This window comes from Anneissia japonica, unplaced genomic scaffold (genome assembly GCF_011630105.1).
Source record: "Anneissia japonica isolate Jap-2015-1 unplaced genomic scaffold, ASM1163010v1 scaffold287871_len1641731_cov197, whole genome shotgun sequence".
NCBI classification, from domain to species: Eukaryota; Metazoa; Echinodermata; class Crinoidea; order Comatulida; family Comatulidae; genus Anneissia; species Anneissia japonica.
Genome location: NW_022712275.1, coordinates 389,387 through 412,109, shown reverse-complemented (window position 1 = coordinate 412,109; position 22,723 = coordinate 389,387). Strand labels below are relative to the sequence as shown.

General features: G+C 34.3%; 1 protein-coding gene across 2 annotated transcripts; it reads right to left on the bottom strand.

Annotated features, from left to right (window-relative positions):
• Positions 1-409: 409 nt before the first annotated feature.
• LOC117107778 (probable methyltransferase TARBP1) lies at positions 410-21,868 on the bottom strand. 2 transcript variants are annotated; one of them, XM_033249549.1, is made up of 11 exons: positions 21,762-21,868; positions 19,725-19,848; positions 4,763-5,020; positions 4,486-4,581; positions 4,004-4,191; positions 3,513-3,594; positions 2,730-2,922; positions 2,269-2,457; positions 1,816-1,940; positions 1,461-1,597; positions 410-878 (listed from the first exon to the last, which is right to left on the bottom strand). In XM_033249549.1, the coding sequence occupies exons 1-11, from the start codon at positions 21,845-21,847 to the stop codon at positions 728-730; spliced, it is 1,629 nt and encodes a 542-aa protein (XP_033105440.1). In that variant the 5' UTR covers positions 21,848-21,868; the 3' UTR covers positions 410-727. The 2 variants fall into 2 exon arrangements, with proteins under 2 accessions (XP_033105440.1, XP_033105441.1); XM_033249550.1 differs by lacking the exons at positions 19,725-19,848; positions 21,762-21,868 and adding an exon at positions 18,106-18,544.
• Positions 21,869-22,723: the final 855 nt, after the last annotated feature.

Genomic DNA, 22,723 nt, shown 5'->3' with positions numbered 1-22,723 from the left:
TTTCCGACTTCCGACCGTTTTTGCTTGACATCGCCACATATACAGTGTTTTAAATAAGGACATGATGGAACATCGTAGGCTACCCTGTAGCTTTTCAACGAATAAAGCCTATGAAAAATCATTGTTTAATCAAATGCCTCCGACGAGATTCGAACCTGCGTCCTCTCGCTGACAAGGCGAGCATCATAACCACTAGACCATGGTTGAACAGGTCCAAATACCCGTCGGGAACATTGTATTACACAATGCTATGCCTCAAGAGGGTGTTCGACCAGATAAATCTGGAAATATGGCTAGAACACTGTTGAATAAATATAATATAAATCATCAAAGGTACATATACTCTTTTATCTATGATTTCAACTTATGGTCATCTTAAGAAGTAATAACTGTCTCTTATACACATATATATTGTAGTCATTTTTCATGTGGCCTTAGATTCTTAATTGTTTTTTTTTCTTGGTGGTCTAAGCTAAAGTGTAAAGTGTAATTGAAAAAGAAGAAAATATGTCTAACAATACTTTTTTGTCAAAATATTAAATATTATGTAAATAATATGAATTCAAACATTCATAGTAATTTTTACGAATATGGATTTGACTGATTTTGGATATGTTATTACTGTATCATAGAAACTGCACTTCTAATAATGTAAAAATATACGTTTTTACCGCATTTTCTTCAGTTCAACTGTCCAACAACTAGACTAAATATGATGAATGGATGCCTATGGCATCATACACTGTTTAGTGTACTCCCAGATTGCGAGCGCTCCACTGACGTGAACGTTGAGGGAGCGCAACACTCCAAGCTGTGGGATTTCAATACAGACATCTAAAATATTTATCAGCTCGACTGGAATTCCGCTTCTCTCATTTCTATTTCATGGGGAAAAGAAAATTATTATGAAAAGACAAGCAACAACAAATACAAAAAAAAGTTCAATTTTATACACATATCATAGTTTTAGTAAAGAACACTTATAAAAATGTATAATGTACTCGAGCAGAGAATGTACAGCAAATCTGAAAATGGGCAAACCCTAAAGGCCAACCCAGACAGCATAAATGAAGCCTGTTGTGATTTGTTGTTGCATCGGGTATGTGTGAGTTGAGAGCTGAGTTGAGCGCTGATGCGATAGATCTGCATCTGTGATGGTTGCGTCGTAGAATATTAAACATTTAATATTCTCACAATGACCTGAAGACAATTTACTGCATATTATGACAACGTCATAATATGCAGCGAGACAGACAAGAAATGTTTGATGTCAAAACTAGAAACTGACAATAATGTGTAATTGAGACATAAATATTAAACATTTAATATTCTAACAATGACCTGGAGACTGTCTCGCTGCATAGTATGACACTGTCCGAGTTGGCCTTAAAATTGACAAAATATTTTTGATGTCAAAACTAGAAACTGACAATAATGTGTAGTTGAGACACAAGACATACCCAAGTAAAATTAATGTTTTTGGAGGGAATGTAAATTCTGTGAGGCTTTTGCTGTTTGCGGTCTGCTCCAACCCAATAAGCAAGTAACCATCATGCCTCTTCTTCATGATATACTCTTTCAGCTCATATGGGCGAACCTGAATATAGGTGTAAAAAAAAAGAGATAATGAGATAATAGAGTTGATTACTCAATTTTAAACTATTTTAGTCTATTTATACATAAATTCTGTATTTTCCATTTCGTAATCAAGTATCGATCCAAGCATTGGTAGTGAATTTATTACTAGGTGCACATGTTGTATTTCTGCTGAGGTGACCAGAATACATGTACTAAAAATCTAACAAATAGGCTTACTTCTTCAATGTTTAGCCACTTTTGTGCAGTCACACTCAAATTCTGAAACTCCTTGGTTTCAGTTAATAGAAGGTTTGGCAAGACAACAGTACCAACACTAAATATTTCACTGGTACGACAAAGACCTAAAAGTGCAAGATAAAAATAATTTATGATAATGAATAAAGTGGCGTAGAGATTAAGTTAAACATTCCACTTAAAATGAGAGCAAAAGAACTATTCATCTGGTGTACAAATGTAGACATGATGTCATTTTTGTATTCTTTGCAAAGAGCCATCAATTTAGTAGTCAAAGTAATATTTTTTGAATTAATAACTATTAAAAACTGAATTGTATCAAAAGCATGTGCCATGGCTACTAGGTATAAAGAAAGTTGATTTAGAAATGAGAATAATTTAGTTGGCAATGTCTTTTCCTATGAATAACAGGTAATCCCGATTAAATGCTCATACCTCCTAAATTTGGAACCTTGTTGACAAGGGATGTGACAAGGATAAGTTTGCTCCTGTTCTGGTTTGTTGTTTGAATGGATTCAACATCCAGTCCAGGTATCGATTCACCTGCTTTTGGCATGATTTTCTTTTGAACATCATCTGTGCTTGTGGCATCAGCAACTTCTTCATCACTTACTTTCTGATGACCTAGACATGAAAAAAAAAAAAGATAAAAGATTAACATTCTCGGTACACAAGGACTACATCTCTAAAATGCCACTTTTTATACAAAAACAAAAAATCTAAAGTTCACTTTAAAAAACAATGTCTATCTAGACAGAAGTAATTGTAAATGTCAGCTACTTAATTGTTTTATAATATAAATTTCTTACAATTTAGATTGATATTAACATAGCCAGCATGCTTGAATTCAAACCAACTAGTGTTTCAAGAATATTAGTGAAATAAACACCACCTACTATGCTTCACTTTGGTTGCTTTCCATGTTCCTGGGCCTAGCTCCCGTAATCCCTGCCTATCGCATGATGCTTTCAGGCTGTATGATAAATCAGTCCTAGCCCACAATGTAGCATTTTCTTCTAAAAAGATGTCTGGAGGAATCAACTGTTCTGGCATCATCAGTGTAAGATATGGGATTGTGTAGAATATGGTCTGTGTAAAATGATAGTTAAAATATGTGAACACCATTACAACTTTATTTCAACTGCCATTATTGTCATCATTTAGTGTATCTTTAAGTACAAAGCCTTCTTGAAGACTTTTTGAGTGGCATCAACAATTACCCTTATCCAAAATTGCATTTTTTAAATTTAGGTTTATCTGTTAAACGTTATTATTTCTCGCATATTTCTTTAAATCCTACCACAGGATTTATGTCCATGACCAAGAGTAACAAGCTAAAGCTCGGTTTCCATAAAATCGCTCACCCTATCAGCGACAGTCGCCGACAGTTTTTGGGAAGGTTGAACCTGGTTGAACTTAGCCGATTGCATTGCAGAGGAATCCTAGCTACCCTGACGCAATCAGGAAGGCGCCTTGATTTGTCTGCAATGCAATCGACACGAGTTGAAGTAGGCTGAGCCTTCTCGAAACCTGTTGCCGATAGGGTGAGTGATTCTATGAAAACCAAGCTTTAGTTATGACTGCAAAGAAATTTATTGTGAAAAAGTCTAAAAGTCAAATACACAGAATTAAAAAAATTATGAAAAAAAAACTTATTAATCTGTATGTTATCCACAAACCTCAAAATTGCAGTCAAGTTGTGGATGAAATTTCAGAAGAAAGAAGTTGGCTTGTAATCTGTCCAGGATACTAAAATGTACACTGCAATAACATTAAAGAAAATAAATTCCAGAGTAAGACAATAATGTATAAGTTGGAAATGCATTTTGTGACTTCTGTAAGTTTCTTATAAGTCTAAATGTTTTTAACTGTATTATTATATTCATTGAAAGTGCAAATTTTTAAAATATTTTAATGATTTTATGCATGTTTTATGCTTGTTTTAAAACTCGAGATCTGAATCTTACTTTTGAGTTCAACAGAGTAAATTAATGGAAGGCAAAAGATAATTTAATGATAAAGAAAGTGCTGGTGTAACAGTGGAAAATGATCAGCATATGGTTCACCCTAAGAACATAGATGGAACTGCTGTAGCAAAACTGAGCCGTACAAACTTGTTAGGTATCTGATATACAAGTTCTACAGATGTTTACTTTGATTTTCCACTTACCTACTAGAATTCTGAAACTGAACACAAGCAGCAACTGCAGGGTACATTGCTTTTACATCCTCTAGGCTAGATGACTCACACTCTGCCCACAATTTTGACAGCGCTGCCTGAGCATAAAGCTGGATAGAGAAGTTCTTTGACAAGCAGAATGATAGGACTAGAGGTAGGGCTTGTTGGAGGAATGCAGCCTGCGAAAAAATGTTTTTTTAACCTCATTAACAAATTAAAATGAAAGTATAAAAAGGTAGGGAACCAGTGGCGGCACCAGCGTTTGAAAGCTGGGGAAGAGACCTCAAGGCAAAATTTTAGGGGGGACAGGGGCAATATGCTGGGGTAGCCTGAAGTGGTCGAATGTTGTTCAAAATGTCTCAAAAGTGGTAAAGGGGGACAATTTAGGGGTTTCAGAGGCTTACTTGATAGATTTTAAATCAAAATGCCTTGTAGTTTCAAAACACTCCCAATCACCTCAAGGGAATACTCACCTTTTGTTGTATATCAGCCATTATTATTCCCAGGTGAGTGAGGATGGTCAATAGGGAACACACCTGGTTTCTGTTCCAATCTTCTGTTTGTGTTACCTGAAAAAAAAATGAATCCCTATGCTATGTTCAATTTAACCAGACGTTTGACAGAACTAGTCATAAATCTAATTTGTTGCATAAAATTCAAAGTTAATCGAAAATGGCTTAAACCTGATAATGAAACTTGTGCTTTAAGCATAAACCATCACATAGTAGAACTCTTGTAAATTTAAATCACCTTCTTTAACAGACACCATAGTCTCTCCTGAAACTCTGGAAAGCGATCCATCAACAGGATAAGCACCCACTCTTGGAAATACTTGACTGAGGGCTGGTTGTCCATAACAAGACATTCAAGAATTGGTGGGAAAATCACTTCAGCAGTTTGAAGACAAATACATGGCAACAGTAGCAATATCGTCTGCCAAATCTTCTCCTTCAGTCTATGTCTCTGTGAGTTACACACATATTTTCTTCTGGAGACCTCCTTCTTCTCCTACAAGATATAATGTACATATTCTAAACAACAAAAAATCAATAAAACCTAATGTTAAACTTTTGTTCACAAGGTAAAATTTTTTACTAATACTACAGTCACACACAAAGTGCAAAGTGGGGGCAACAAGTGTACTGCTGCCTATTCTGTCATATGACGAAGGAAGAGATGCAACGTGTTCAACCAAGGTCAAGCTTCCATGAATGAACCTTGCTACAGTATAATGACGAAAACATTGGCAAAGCAAAGGATATCTCACGCAGTGTTAGGGAAACTATGATTAATGAAAATTAACTTTTGTTCACAAGGAAATATTTCTTACTCAGACATTTTCAACCATTCACTATGTTCTTCCTTAAAAAAAAAATAATAAAAAACTGTGGTATGTGACAGAAGGAAACTACAAAGATTCAGGGGATATAATCCTACAAACATGTACTGTACCTAAAAGTGTATCATACATTTTTAGAAGCCTGTGTTGTTCCCAACTCAGTAGTAAATTTGTAAATTGTCATAAATGTTTGTATAACTGCCTTCATCCCACGTCTCTCAAAGTTACACGGTTACCTAGGATGTTCACTTGTCAAGTCCAACTTGTGTCCTCGTTATTTTATATGGATGTTGAGAAATCTCCAGAAATACATGTCAGTGGTTCCCCCAGAAAATGAGTCTTGAGAGTTCTCTCTCATTCTTCAATGTCAGCCTCTTTAGATTGGCCATAAGAAGTTTGCCCTTTGCAAACAATATAGTAGATTGAAACTTTCATGGCTTTCTTAGGCTTTCTTCTTTCAGTGACACTAAAACTGTCTCAGTTTAAGACCAGTTTTGTGTATTGTCTTGAATGTTCGTTTGACGGTTTCAGAAGGTCCTTTCACAAACAGCATGATCTATCAGCCAACTCCTCATTGTCTTTTGAGATTTTTCATTATTAGTTTTAGTCGCTCAGTTGATGAATTGGATATCTTGTCCAAAAACTTCAGTTCATTTATCTTGGGTATTATCAGCATACCTCTACCACCAAATTGGAGGATGCATGGCAGAACGTTTAGCCTGTTGTTTCAAGTTTTGCATGTAGAGGTTATACATAGTGGCAGACACACTTCAGCTGGCAGTTCCAGTTTTAATGGTAGAATGTGCCACTGTAGACAAAATAATGTTCTCATAGCTTCATCAGGTTTTGTGACATTACAGTGGTCCTTGTAGTCCTTGAATCTTTTAGAATTCTGGAAAAAATGATATCTAGAGATCTGGTGTCAACTGGAACCAAAGTGACAAGAGTGCTGTGATATCAAAGTGGTCCTTTTAGTGGAGGAAAAATTCCTATAGAGGTACAACTTGTTTTTTGTTTTTCTTTGTTGTTCTTGAGCAGTGTATTGTCTTTTGTTGTGCATCCTTACTATTGACGCCTCTTTACACAAATATTTCTGTTCATAAACTTCGGGATGACAAGTAACTATCTTCACCAGCCAGCAACATACAGATGTTTTTGTTTCCTATAAGCTGTTCCAACACATCCATTTTAGTTAGTTTCCTAGGCCTACCTATGTCAACCCGAGATCTTGTGACAGGCAGTTTTGGTCATTGTCAAGATGTCAACAACGGGAAGAAAATAATTTTTAACAGTTGCCAACACAAGCTTCTAAACATCTATGAACCATTTTAGGTTTACAAGTTTGTAAGATTATTATAAAACATGAATACTGTACAATCATTATATCAAACACTTTAAATTATCTTTCTTTCAACCTCATTCTTGTAAGTATGTTGAGGAAGAATGAAGTGAATGGTTGAAAATTTTATGGTAGGAATTAATCTCTTGTGTTAAAGGACCAATGTTTCAAATTTGTTTTGTATTTGACCACCTAAATGGATGTTATTTCAATCCACATGTTTGTGTTAATTTAGAAATTACCTAATTTGAATAGCAGCTTGTGATTTTTTTAAAATACAGTGTTTTTGTATAGCGCTAACTCTTCTCTATCGACTAGTAAAAAGGGCAGCTATCTTTCTGAATGCCACAGAGAACAACATTAATTTTTATAATCTTATTTCTTTATGATGGTCAAATACTTAGAATCAGATAGAAGTTTTGAAACAAAACCTCAAAATATCCAGGATCAACAAACATGACGATGGATAGCAATAGTCTGTTGATGGCCTTTAGCCTAGAGCATAATGGAACACAGAGTCTAATAAAATTCATACAGCTTCCTATTGGCGACAGGATGGATGAGCTCGATGCTCATATGAAAAGGATCCACCCAAAAGACTGCACCACCAGAACCCCAAGGTTGATAGGCGATACTTTTTCTGACACGAATTGTACATACACTTGATGTAACTACTAATTGGGTATCAAAAAATTTAATCTGTTCTTTGTTATTGAAGATTAATATTTTCTCTATGTTATTTTTTACAGCCTCCGAATTCCATGTGTCATTGCTGTAGTATGGATACACTGTGTTTAAGGGAATACAATATGTACATTTTCGGCTAAGAGGAGATTTTTCCTGCAGAATACTATCTGGACAACAGAAAAAAGAGATCTTTCAAGCAGAAGCCTTTCTCAGATTTACTACTTATTTACCATTTTACTCATATTCTACGTCTCAATAAATCATGATAAAGCAAAAACAGAATTGAATAATGAAGCAGTCATGTCGAGACTTGACAAGTTAGAGCAAATGTTTAACAAATGTATGGCGGCTTTCCCTGTCAGTGGGAATAATGACAAATTTGCTAAACAGGACCAGGGTGTCAATTGGAGGACCCTGTGACAGTGTCTGAATTTATTATGGAACATGCCCCTTCTAAGGAAGGAGGTGAGGAAATAGGTCATCAGCCAGAGAGTACCTCTAATGGCTGCAAAATTTGCTACTCCTCCGGGAGTGGGTGAACCACTGGTTGATGACATTGCAGAGACCATCAATTTTATGATGGGACAAATTATATGGTAATTACTGAGAATAGGCCTAATGTGCTTTAAAAACAATATTTTATGTCGAACATTATCACAGAAAATTCTTACAGGAGAGGAAAACTGCACTTTGAACCTACCCAACACTTGTACACATTTGGTGGATTGTTTAACAAAGACAGGTCTGCTTTATGACATTTAATGTATGAAAATGGAGAAATTTGTGAGAGGTTATTGTCACATGCAGGTATGTTAATACAACTATAATAATAATTAAAATTTACTGAATCACAACCTCTAGCACTTATAATTTTATATTGGGATCTTCTTTCTGTCCAACCAAACAGTATTAACCCTTCAATCAGGTCCAAATTCGTCTTAAATGTAAGCGATCGACATCAGCCAATGTCAGGCTCAACAGGTTATGGATCCAAAACCATGAAGTACGGATCAAAGATTGTATTCATGAGCAGGCTAAAAAGCTTTCAATGAAATAGTATGTATACAAAAATGTGGACACAAATGTATTCGGCTTTTTTTGAAGCAATTATTTAAAAGAAAAGTTGTTATTCTTATAAATCATTGGCATCTCCTATTAACCATTTATGGGCAAATGATATAAAATGAAGAAGAAACATGTAAGAGCCCCATCATGTGAACAAACTTACTTAACCGAAGCATGTGACAACTGCCTCCAAAGAAATTGCTATAAAAGTTGTATGTATGGAATTGGAGGTAGATCCAAACCAAGTCTCGGCTTGTGTGCATAGGCACAACACATAGGCACACATATTTTCTATTCCTTGATCCTTTTTCAAGTACCATTTGAGGAATTCTAGAGCAGCTTTTAAATAAATACAGACCATTATGTTTTTATATTTCTCATAGGCTATAGTAAATAGGTGCTAGAGCTGCTTTACTCATTAATATCCAAATAAACTTTTCACTTACCAATTTGCTCCTTTTATCTGTTTAAATTGATTAAAGGTTTGCCTCTATTTAATTTGTGTGTTGAGAAGGGTTGTACTGTACTACAGTATGTGATTTGTTGTTTTTCAACAGGAAGAACACGCCTTATGAAAAGCTGTGTGTTGATGTGTCTGCCTACTTAGCTAAATGCGAAAACAATCATGAAAGGTTGACTTGCAGAACGTAACTTTATTAAATAATAATATTAACAACAATACTATATTCTCGGGTTAATTTTCTATTTACTATCAAGACTTCATTTAAATGTAAAAATGAAAGGGCAGCTATCGTATCTTCGTGAGATTATAACTGTTTTGTATGAACACGGATTTTGGCAAGTCCGATGTCCTAGTGTAAGTGGGGCACGGACAGTCCAGAACACTCCAGAGGTTAAGGGATTTGTAAGAATTATTTAATTGATTTTAGAGTTACAATCTGTAAAAAGAAAAAAAATTATGATGGGTCAGGAGTGGGAAGCCGATACCATCACCCAGTGGCTTCTAATTGTGTATTTAGAGTTCTTACTATGTCATACGGCATCTGTTAAATAATTGATAACAACAAAGATACGATGATTTAACAAACAGAAATAGTGAAAGGTCACAACATTTGTATAATGCCTGTAGCCAAATTTTAGATTAAATATTTAAAAAAATCATAAAAATCAACCAAACACCCACATTTAATTTTGTAAACGTTTTAAATGTTTTGACACTTGGTGGATTCTGTGACATCAGTATTTTAGACATCCAATCAAATTAAAAAAAAAAAAACAATAGCCAGGAATGGTTCATAAGAGGAACAAAAAGTGATAGGGAAAAATATGGCAACAATTTTACTGTGAGCATTCGGAAGTTCAGAGGCAAGCCGATATAACATGTGATACAAGCAAAATCATATTGAGATCCATCAATTCTTTAATGTCACTGTTTTTAATTTAAAGTAGTTTAAGATCATACCCTGGACCTCAGGGAAGAACAGTGTACTAATACAGAATAAAGAAAGATTTCTATCTATCTATCTAAATATCGATGTAAATCTATATTCATAAAGATTATGACATTATGTAGGGTTAAAGTCTATGTACATTATATGGAAAATAAATTTTAATCACGAAGAACTGTTTAAAATTGTTTTTTTGGCCATAATTTGTATTATGTTTTAAGGGGGGTCCATTTCACCTGAACTGGTGAGGCGAAATGGACCATTGTTAGTTTACACAATGACATCATTTAATTATAGAATGCAAAATAATTACCACCAACTTTTATATTCATTGTAAAGGGTACATATGCCTCTTTAATTGACATAATTATGTACATTATATGTTATGGCCTTATGTGTGTATAAAGCAATTTTATGCTTAAGGGGTCCATTTTCCCTCAGTTTACCCTATTGCAGTTGTTTGCTTTATAAAGAAGATTGCATGACTGCTGAAGATGGCAGATATACTAGTGAAACATGTATGTTTCAATAGCTGTCTGCTATTAAACAGATTAATAATTAAAATGTAGCTGGTGAGGAAGACCAACCCTACGGTCAACAGACGATACTTGGATGGGTTATTTTAGGCGTTGTATGTCAGCCTGCAGCCCGATAAGCACTGTAATGCTGCTGAACCTACTAGCCCCTCAGCCAGCCTTGCTTCATGAAAACCAAGAAAAAATGAATGCACCACTAAAATTTCTGTTAGAAAGAGGTGCCTCAATAAATGCACAAAATAATTTTAACTTATAAGGACTGGACTAGTTGGACAGCATTAATGGGTGCATCATCCAAACGTTATCGTCAAGTTGTTGATACTTTGATTGAATGTAGCTAAACTTAAATTTAAAGAAAATGAAACACAGCCCTAATACGGCTTCTTAAAATGGCCATAGTGATGTCTGCAAAATTCATTTAGAAAGAGGTGCCCCAGTAGATACACAAAATGGTTTTAACTTATCAGGACTGCACTAGCAGCAGGATCTTTTTTAAATGGCATTTCATTATGCCTAAGATTATCAATAGCAATTAAGATGGATGGACAGCATTAATGGGCGCATCATCCAAACGTTATCGTCAAGTTGTTGATACTTTGATTGAATGTAGCTAAACTTGAATTTTTAAAAAATGCAACACAGCCCTAATACGGCTTCTTAAAATGGCCATAGTGATGTCTGCAAAATTCATTTAGAAAGAGGTGCCCCAGTAGATGCACAAAATGGTTTTAACTTATCAGGACTGCACTAGCAGTAGGATCATTTTTAAATGGCATTTCATTATGCCTAAGATTGTCAATAGCAATTAAGATGGATGGACAGCCTTATTGGGTGCATCATCCAAAGGTTATCGTTGGGTTGCTGATACAGTACTTTGATTGAATGTGGAGTTAAACTTGAATTAAAAAATAAAAAAAGTCAACATTGCAGCCCTAATATGGCATCTTAAAATGTCCATATCAGTGTGTGAAAATTTCTGTTAGAAAGAGGTGCCTCAATTAATGCACAAAATAATTTTGACTTATGAAGACTGGACTAGCAACACTGGAATAGTTGGACAGCATTAATGGGTGCATCATCCAAAAGTTATCGTCAAGTTGTTGATACTTTGATTGAATGTAGCTAAACTTGAATAAAAAAAAAATGCAACACAGCCCTAATACAGCTTCTCAAAATGGCCATAGTGATGTCTGCAGAATTCATTTAGAAAGAGGTGCCCCAGTAGATGCACAAAATGGTTTTAACTTATCAGGACTGCACTTGCAGCAGGATCATTTTTAAATGGCATTTCATTATGCCTAAGATGCATTTCATTATGCCTAAGATTGTCAATAGCAATTAAGATGGATGGACAGCCTTATTGGGTGCATCATCCAAAGGTTATCGTTGGGTTGCTGATACAGTACTTTGATTGAATGTGCAGTTAAACTTGAATTAAAAAATAAAAAAAGTCAACATTGTAGCCCTAATATGGCATCTTAAAATGTCCATATCAGTGTGTGAAAATTTCTGTTAGAAAGAGGTGCCTCAATTAATGCACAAAATAATTTTGACTTATGAAGACTGGACTAGCAACACTGGAATAGTTGGACAGCATTAATGGGTGCATCATCCAAACGTTATCATCAAGTTGTTGATACTTTGATTGAATGTAGCTAAACTTTAATAAAAAAAAAATGCAACACAGCCCTAATACGGCTTCTCAAAATGGCCATAGTGATGTCTGCAGAATTCATTTAGAAAGAGGTGCCCCAGTAGATGCACAAAATGGTTTTAACTTATCAGGACTGCACTTGCAGCAGGATCATTTTTAAATGGCATTTCATTATGCCTAAGATTGTCAATAGCAATTAAGATGGATGGACAGCATTAATGGGTGCATCATCCAAACGTTATCGTCAAGTTGTTGATACTTTGATTGAATGTAGCTAAACTTGAATTTAAAAAAAATGCAACACAGCCCTAATACGGCTTCTTAAAATGGCCATAGTGATGTCTGCAAAATTCATTTAGAAAGAGGTGCCCCAGTAGATGCACAAAATGGTTTTAACTTATCAGGACTGCACTTGCAGCAGGATCATTTTTAAATGGCATTTCATTATGCCTAAGATTGTCAATAGCAATTAAGATGGATGGACAGCATTAATGGGCGCATCATCCAAACGTTATCGTCAAGTTGTTGATACTTTGATTGAATGTAGCTAAACTTGAATTTTTTAAAAATGCAACACAGCCCTAATACGGCTGCCTAAAATGGCCATAGTGATGTCTGCAAAACTCATTTAGAAAGAGATGCCCCAGTAGATACACAAAATAGTTTTAACTTATCAGGACTGCACTAGCAGTAGGATCATTTTTAAATGGCATTTCATTATGCCTAAGATTATCAATAGCAATTAAGATGGATGGACAGCATTAATGGGTTCATCATCCAAACGTTATCGTCAAGTTGTTGATACTTTGATTGTATGTAGCTATACTTGAATAAAAAAAATACAACACAGCCCTAATATGGCATTTCCGAAGGTCATAATAAGGTCTGCAGAAATTCTTTTAGAAAGAGGTGCCCCACTAGATGCACAAAATAGTTCTAACTTATCAGGACTGCACTAGCAGCAGGATCATTTTTAGATGGCATTTCATTATGCCTAAGATTGTCAATAGCAATTAAGATGGATGGACAGCCTTATTGAGTGCATCATCCAAAGGTTATCGTCGGGTTGCTGATACAGTACTTTGATTGAATGCACAAAATAGTTCTAAAGGTTATCGTCAGCTTGCTGATACAGCAACACGGTGCTAATTACAGCATCTCAAGACGGCCATATTAAGGTCTGCAGATTTCTTTTAGAAAGAGGTGCTTTAGTAGATGCCTTAGTAGATGTTCTAGTCCAGTCCTTATAAGGACTGGACTAGAACCACATCTGGACTAGCTGTACTTACTTTACCAACATCAAAGATGTTCTCTCCAGATTTCAAATTAAATGTGCTGTATTTCAAGAAGTACTAAAAATCCATGATTTTGATACTAAATGCTAGGCTAAGGCCTAAACATACTAACAAGAAAGCAACTTTATAAAATGCCAGCTTTGGCTAGACAAGCATCTCAAAATGGCCATATCAGTCTGCGAATTTCGTTTCAAATATTTACTTTGAATTATTTGTCATCAAAATAGATTTTTACTGAAATTAGTCATAACAAATGTACACGCAGTCAAAAGAGCTGCCCTGCATAATCATGCATTAAAGAAAGGAGTTCATATCATGATTTTACAAAATATTGATGCACCTAGATGGTGTAACAGAACCTGGTTAGTCATCAAACAACAACAGAATGCTGTGGTCTTTTTTTCAACGCTGTTGCGTTGTTCAATTCCAACCAATCACAAGCTATTAACAGCACTGAAATTGCCATATTAAAGGTGCAGTTAACTTTTATTAAAAAACGCTGTAATTATAAAGATTGGCCAAAAAGGTTACAATGAAAACAGTGTTAGTTTTATTTTAACTTGTTTCAATGCTGCTGTTGTTGTTATTTTAACAAATCACAAGCTTGAAACAAAATAAAAGCGGCGTCCAGAAAGGCCATAATAAAAGCGGAGTTATTTTTATTTTAACTCTATTTCGTTGTTTAATTTTAACCAGTCACAAGCTTGAAACAGCGCCAAAAGGGCCATAATAAAAGCACCGTTCTGAAAACACTGTTAGACTTTTAGCCAATCACATTCCTTCTTTCATAGATTTTTGTGTAATTTATCGGCACTGCATATGCTCACGCTACACTCTGTTCCCGCGGTTTAAAGAACCATGGATGTCCGTAATTTGCATCATCTACAGAATAGGTGAAACTCTGCAATAAATCAACTGAAAGATTCAGAAACGGAGTTTATCCCAGATGATTTTATCGCGAAGTAAGATCAAATTTTGTAAACACACACACAGGCCTAGGGCCTACGCTATGTACGTACTATCCGTCTTTATTAATTTTGTTATAAACTGAAGTCAGATTTTTGGTAAAACATATCGTTATATTTTAAATAATAATATTAGGATCAGACAATTATGTCTACTCTAAAATTTACTTTATAATTGGAGCACATAACTTTATGGAGAGAGGATTTCAAAAGGCTGTTGAAATAAGCTGATTTTGCCATTTAAATCAAGATTTGTTAGCTTACTATATTTTGATTGTATACATAGGGTTTTTTTTCCCTTTTCCTACGAAAGGAAGTTAAATACCAATAAGTTACAATCCGCATGGCTTACCTTGGTGAATTAAAGAATGAAAAAACTCCACAGCACAAGAAACACACACACAGCCATATTTAATTATTAGTGAATTTAATACTATGCTAGGCTCGATGGGCTAGAATAGGTACGTTACAAACCGTGACGTCATTCTAATTAATCTCGGTCACTCGTTCAGCGGTGGACTAGCACTGCTTGACAGGAGTGGGGTTATTAAAAAAATCGTTAAATATGCGTTTCTGATTGGATATCGGTGATGTCATGCTATATTATGCAGATTAAGTTGAAACAAAGGTCACGCTTTTGTTTTTGTCGTCATCTTTATATTTGCACTGCAGCTGATGTCCCAAATGTATGCTCGAATAAAATCGACTTTTTTAGACGAATGGTAAGTGCTTGATTTTTAAGATTATAATCTTGAGTTAGATAGATATAAGTAAATACCATTTTGACCAAATATGAAGACATCAGTTGCATGCGCAGATACTTATTTTTTGGTGGAAATCTGCTATACATTCACTGTCGCATGGTAATAATGGCGTCTGACGATCGTCTATATACCATCTCTAGGCCTAGGCCCAGGTTAGAATCACGATAGAATTTTAGCGACTAAAACTACATATATGAGACTTAAATTGATAATATGAGTTTTATAGATAAATTGTAATCAGTTTTTATAACAAATATCGAATGAATTTTGGTGATGTTAGGAGATTAAAATTTTGTATAAAATGTTAAGATTGCTGTGTTTACTGTTAGTTTACGATCACATGACCGCTATCTAGTGATCTGATTGAATGTTGGTAGGATCATCACTAAATAACACATTCTGATTGGCTGATTTTCTAGTATGATGTCATTATTCTCTATTGTCCTGTTCCTGCTTGTTTTCATGAATTCACAATTAATTTCTTTATTTTTTTTCTAGAATACTACTGTTTTGCAATTGCATCTGGCAAATATATCACTTTATTAACTATTAAGACTGTTTTTAGGTAAGTAAAGTAAATTCCTGTAGAGACAGAATGTACATTTTATTTTTAATATTATTTTAATTAAACATTTTTTTAAAGTATTTTAATTTAATTAATCAATGCATTTCACCATGACAATATCAATATTATTTTATTATTATTATTATTATTATTATTATTATTATTGTTATTGCTGTTATTACTATTATTATTATTATTATTATTATTATTATTATTATTGATATTACTATTGTTATTCTTATTATTATTGTTGTTGCTATTGTTATTATTGTTGCTATTGTTTTTATTATTATTGTTCAAATTAATTTAAAATTATTTTGGCAGATATTGTTATAAAATGCCACCAAATAAGAAGCGCAAGGTTTCACCGCCAGCACCACAAGGCAAATGTCATATGTTGCTTGAAGAACGTTATCCAGAGATTCCTGCAGATGCTAGACTTGCTCAATGGTCATGTTGTTTTAAAATTCATACAGGAGTTAAGTTAAAGTCTTATGCATCATCTAATCCAGCTTCACTCTAACTACAAATGTCAATTGCTTTGGGGATCAGTTGGTGGGAGGGAGTAAGTTGCAGATCAAACCAACTGATCCTGAATTGTTCGATTTCATGATGAAGAGTTGCCTGGATGCTACAGGAAAAGTCATCAGCCGCCAATTTGAGACATATTTCAACATCCACATAACCGACGAACTAAAGGAACGCACTGAGTCGGCTAGGCTTCACAACATAGGAGCAGAACAGATGATGGGCATGTTTTCTGCTAGGAAAACCACGGAGCCAAATGCCACCATCGATTTCATATCCTGTGGAATTAAAGCCAGGAAAAACAAAACCACCATATTTCTGCAATCCTTGGATGATAAGACAAGGAATGATCTAATAAATGTAGCGATTGGTATTGGACGAAGCCAACAGAAAAGTAGTAAGAAAACAACAACGGAAGTTGAAGAAGAAATTGTTAAAAGAATTGAGGACAAAAAACAACAACAGAATGATGCCGAAAGGAAAAAACTGGAGAGAGAACTCAAAGCAAAGGGGCTTTGAAGGTGTATGAAGATCAGCTTAAAATGATCCTGTCAGGCAACATTACAGGATTTCTACAGCACATTTGGTTTGATTCGGAGACCTGTCAGTTAGAGGTGTACTAAGGCAGGATTAAGAAATTTCTGAAAGGAAGATCGGTGTACTGAATTGAATACTGGGGAAGTGAAGAAAACTATGATGATGATGCAGAAAGCTATGACATTTCAATGTTTTCCATAGCAGTTGATTTGACTGTTGGAGACCTGGTGCTTGAGTGAATACTAAATATAAATGGAATAAAGACCTACATATTGCTTGTGACTTGTTTTATGCTATGTCTTTAACTCCTATAATAATATGATGGGATATATGTTGTTGGCATGTGAGAGCCCTACATTCTTGGAATAAAGCAAAACCTGATTTTTATAAACTCTGGATCTGTATATTCGTTGTGACTTGTTTTATGTACATCTTTAATTCCTATATCAATATGACAGGATTCAAGTTGGCGGCATGTGAGGGCAATTAGTACTCTCATGCTTTAATTGTTCCCTACATTCTTGGAATAAAAGCAAAACCTGATTTTTTTTAAAAACTCTGGTTCTGTATATTGCTTGTGACTTGTTTTATGCACATCTTTAATTCCTATATCAATATGGCGGGATTCAATTTGGCGGCATGTGAGGGCATGTTGTAAAATTTGGTAGATTTTGTACCATCAAAATGGTAGACATCCAACCAATTTGAGTTTTTGTGTAACATACCTCGCTAGATATGATAAATGATAAATATGGCAACAGTTCAGAGGTCAATATCAGGTAAACAAACATGATTTTATTGCTAGATAAATTGTTTGCTGCCTAGTGCCTATTTAGCAGGTGTGACAATAAGGTCCCTAGTAACAAGACTGTACTGAAGCCACTGCTTTAACTCTTAAGGTGCCATTGAATTTAAATGATTTGGCATTGACGGCGGGCTCTTTTTATCTCAGTGTATGTCCATTAAGAAAACTAGTAAAAAAGCCTGCTTTATATACCCCACTTTCAAAGAAAGAACCATTCTCAGCCTAGAATCCATCAGTTACTTCTACAATGTTTATCATATTCAGTATTGCAAACCAACTCACAATGAAAGATATATTTGAAACTAAATCTTTTTCACTATAGTACTGCACGTTCTTGCGTTGACTGTTGCAATTTCCTACTACCTAACAGAAGGTTGATCACAGAACCCAATAGGGGTTTAGCCAGAAAAACTATTGTAAAGGGGGTTAAACTTGACAAGAGAAATCTTTTATTTTAACCTCCTATTGCCATGTGTACTCTTTTTGTATATACTTTTTGGAATTTGGCAATAAAAGTGAAATGAAATGAAATGAAAAGACAGCCAGATGGCTCGCTGGATAAGCCCTTGGTACCCAATAATAAATAAAGCTATGAATATACTAACTGTTGTGATTGCACATCCATGCACTTGTTTCGGATCAAGCTTCTCCAAATTGTAAATTCTATAGTTTGCATTTCAGTACAGAAGTGTATCCAGCAGACTCCATCCAAAGAATGTACTTCCTTTAGAAATGCACCACACCTTATGAAAACTGCCAGAAATACCCTAGATGGGAAAACCCAAGTTACCACAATAGAACCAGGAATCTACATGCAAGTATTTTAAGTGGTACAGATAGAAAATGTTTGCTTTGACTGCCAGAATAAATTAGATTCTGAACTCTCTGATATTTCATCAAACTTGCAGTGAATTGCAATAATGTTTACACAATTATGTGTGCACAAAATGTCAAAGTCCAGATCATGAATTATATATAATCAGGACTATCATTAAACAAAATTATAAATGTAATAGATATTGGAGGTGTATCTCCATGAGATAGTAGTAGTGGATTCAAGGGGAGGGGGGGAGGGAGGGTCCGAGTCGGTATGGCCACCCTCTCCCCAAATTTTAATCAAATTTAGGTCAGAAAATTTAGGTCAGAGAGTCCCATTTCCATTCATCTAGGGGTGTCATAATCATACATTTTCTTACCACAGCCAAAACCATGGTGGGGCTGAAGTTAGACACTCCATCTGTGAAGTCCCTCCCTGGGCCCCCTCCGAATTCCTAGATCTACCACCAAATGGGTATGTGTGTAGTATAGGATGACATCATACAGTACCATAATACATATATACTTACCATATATGTATATAAATATTGATATGTGTAGTAATTGTATCTAGTGACCACCATTTTATTATATACATTACAACAAACAGGATATTAAATGAACATAGCTGTTAAGCAAGTACGAACAGGGCAATGGAAGTAATAGACAAGGTGGCAGGCTGAGGCAACTGAACAAGTTTTTTTTTCTTACACAGGTCACATGATCACACCACAGTACTTGCACGCACAGACAACTTATCTACGGTATATCCTTCATAGCCTATACCCTAAACTCTATGCTGCAATAATTGACCTCAAGGATGTCTACTTTTTTATGCATCTGGCAGACAAAACGTAGCTGCTTGCAAACTACCTTTATCTATTCAAAGCTCTCAAATTTGACCTTTCTACAGTCTGGTTATGTATTTCATACATTCAATTAGTAGGCACTCAATAAAACACTTAGTAAATCCTGAGGCAGATTAACTGGCTAAACAAAGCTCAGTCAGCTGAAGCAACAGGAACAATTAAAACTGTTGACATCCTACTGTACACCAATCCAAATACTGCTTGATATGATAGTGGTTGATATGGAATCAACCACTGGAAATTATCCCTAGTTTTATGGTGTCTTCTATACTAAACATACAAGGCTTGCCATGCCAAATCCAGCATAAAGTTGCTAAATGTTAAGTAAATAGCATAAGAATGTAATAATATTGTATACTTAAGTGGAGAAGCTGTAATACTTTTACTCATATATTTATCAATAGCAAGTCCATTCCAGTAACTATCATTTTAAAGCCTTTAATGTGGATATTATGAACATCATTAAAAAGTCAATTTTATTGTTTTAGTCACTGATGATAGTTTTGGCATGGCAAACCCCATTTTATCGCTACACTTACACGTTGGAGAAGTGAGTCTATCATATGAGGGGCAAGTTCTTGCAAGATGTTGGGATAATCAGCTTGTAGCTTCACAATTAAGTTGATGGCAATTACTCTTACCAAACGATGATCCCTGTTGCAACTGAAAAGAATTTTGTTTTCAACCATGTTAATGCACACCAATTTAATAATTAACAAGAAAAGCCTCATCTAATCTTTCATAAATTAAGATTTTACGAAGCACATTTATCAATTTTAATTATTCATTTCAAGAAAGTTATTTTTAATAAAGGAGACAAATTTGTTAAAGGCTGTAAGCCAGGCTGCGGAAGAAATATAAAAAAACAAGTTCTCGTAATCTCAAAAGCTCCAATGAGGACAGTACAACAGAGGCAGTTGAGTGTACTGACCATAACGGCTACCCATAATAATAATAATAATAATAATAATAAGATTTATTAATAAAATAAGATCTATTAATCAATCAGATAATCAATCAGCCCTGTGCTTCTAAAGCTCATCGGAGCTAAACATTTCTCTGGAGCCTGGCTTTAAAGATAAGACACTTAAATAAATACGATACTTAACTAAATACTCAATTAACTTTATTGCAATCCAAATACAATACAATGAAGTTTTATACAAATGTCTATAAAATAACATCTCATTATCTTGAAAAGAAATTCCTTCATTCATGTCATATGTAACTAATCAATAATTAGTCACTGTTTTATATTTTTTTTTTGCAACTCAAGCAAACATAAATCCTAACTATGATCTTACTGAAGAGCCTATAGTATTACCAAAAATACCGTATGTCAATATTACGCCAATAAAAAAAAATTCTTGTGTTGGCCACGTTTTGGAAAAATCCAAAAAATGAGTAGGTCGGTAGGAAATGTTTCTTTTTCAAAATAGAACATACACAAATTTCCAAAAATACAACAAAGACCATTTTCAAATCTATGTTAAAGAGCAAAACGATTGCATACAGTAACACTGTTGCATCGGCTACCGTCGCAAGATAGGCCTTTTCCAACTATTTTTAGCTCATTAAAAAAATATTTTTCGATGTTAAAAAAAAACTAAAATGCCGACTCAATTTCCAAAATTTTGGGTCGGTCGGGGCGTGGCCAACACAATACTTTTTTTTTATTTGGCCTTACCAATAGAGTACTACAGTGTTACGTCATGATACCATGTGATACAACTCTGTTGCTATCGCAGACACAAAATGAGTTCAACCAACAGCATTTTCTGTACTGACAAACCATTGATCCCAAGTTTATCTTAATTTTTCTTTGTAAATGTTAGTTGATGATTAAATGTGTGTTTGATAACTAATATAATGCGAGCTTTTTGTGTTTTTAGTACATTTTGATGGTAAATTATTAGGTTTTAAAATTCCCATTCCAGAAAGCCTACTCTAAACCATTAAGATTATGAAGTCATTCAGGTGTAATGAACAATATCCAAAGTCCAGAGGGCGCCACCTGGTGTTGTGACGACACGACTGTGGTATTCTATACTCATTGGAAATACACAAATGTTAAATTAGTCCCTTCGTATCAAGACATATTTTAAGTAGGATATTAAATACAGGAGCTTGATACTCAATTAACTTTATTGCAATCAAAATACAATAAATAATGTACTATATTATATAAACATCTATAAATATTAAAATAACACTACACTATACCATTCATTATTTACATGTGTAATTCATCAAGAATAAAGTTTAATAATAATGTTAATAATGTTCAATAAAAATGTTTAATATATATTTTTTTGTCTTGCACTCAAGCGAATACAAATCCCAGTCTCCACGAAAAATTTTACTGGTAAGCACACAGCGCAAGTCGTTTGCACTTACATGAACTGATAAAAAAACAACACATACAGTTGTAGTTTAGGCTTAGACTGGAATGGTGTTCATTATTTCGAAGGGGGCAGGGTTTTATTATCCGGTAAAATTGACAGCTAAACCAGTGTTAGGAGAACACTAATTTACATCAAAAATAATTTTAAAAATTAATAAATTCAAATATTTACCTTTTATATACTTGATTAACAGAGCATCTGTCTCCCATCTCAACAATGCTGGCAGAGACATCTTGTAGTAACCTTAAAAAAAACATTAATGACAATATAAGTGGTGGCAGTATAATATATGGAAGAAATTCATCTGGTTCTCATCATTAACATAACTAATAATGGTAGTAATTAAAATTTCATCTCCTTCCACTAATAATTAGGTTGATTATAGCGGATGTTTGTCCTTGCAATTTTCCTTCACACATTAGTGTAAAATATAATCAACAGAACAATTTTTAGTGATCAAATATTTTAATCTGGTTTATATATTTTTATTATTTCCTAGTCAAAAGGACCATTGATCATAAATAATAGGTTACACACATATTTCCATTATTTTATATTAAGCCAAAGAGAATATTGACATTTTATACAAAATTAACGAAAGGTGGGATTTGCAAACACTACCCATTCGTTTTTCCTCAAATTTTCAATTTCTTGGCCATATGCTAGCATTGTGGAAATCTCAAATGAATTTAGATACAGTAAATGTAAGCTACCATATTTTCCCATCTAAAAATGTAAAAATATTTAAACATTTTTTTTGATAATCATTTGGTTGGGTCTTTAGAAAGAAAATCTTTTAGGGTATAAGAATTGATACTCCTTTGCCTTCCCCTGTCTGCTTTGCTTGGTGTATTCTTTTGTATAATTTTGAAAGAAAAACAAAGATTTAATTATTATGATTAAAATTGGAATGTAATTCCAAGCATTATTTTCATTCCCAGACCCACAAAAAAAAAGTTCCTGTTCATTTTTCTTGAATTTGATACCTTCTTATTCACCAAATCCTATTGTCAATATTATTTCTATTTTTAAAATAAGGAGAATTAAAAGCTATCGTGAAATGAGTCAGAGTTAGAACAAATACACTAACAATTTGTAAGACTTAAAAGTCTTACAAATTGTCAGGGGGAAAA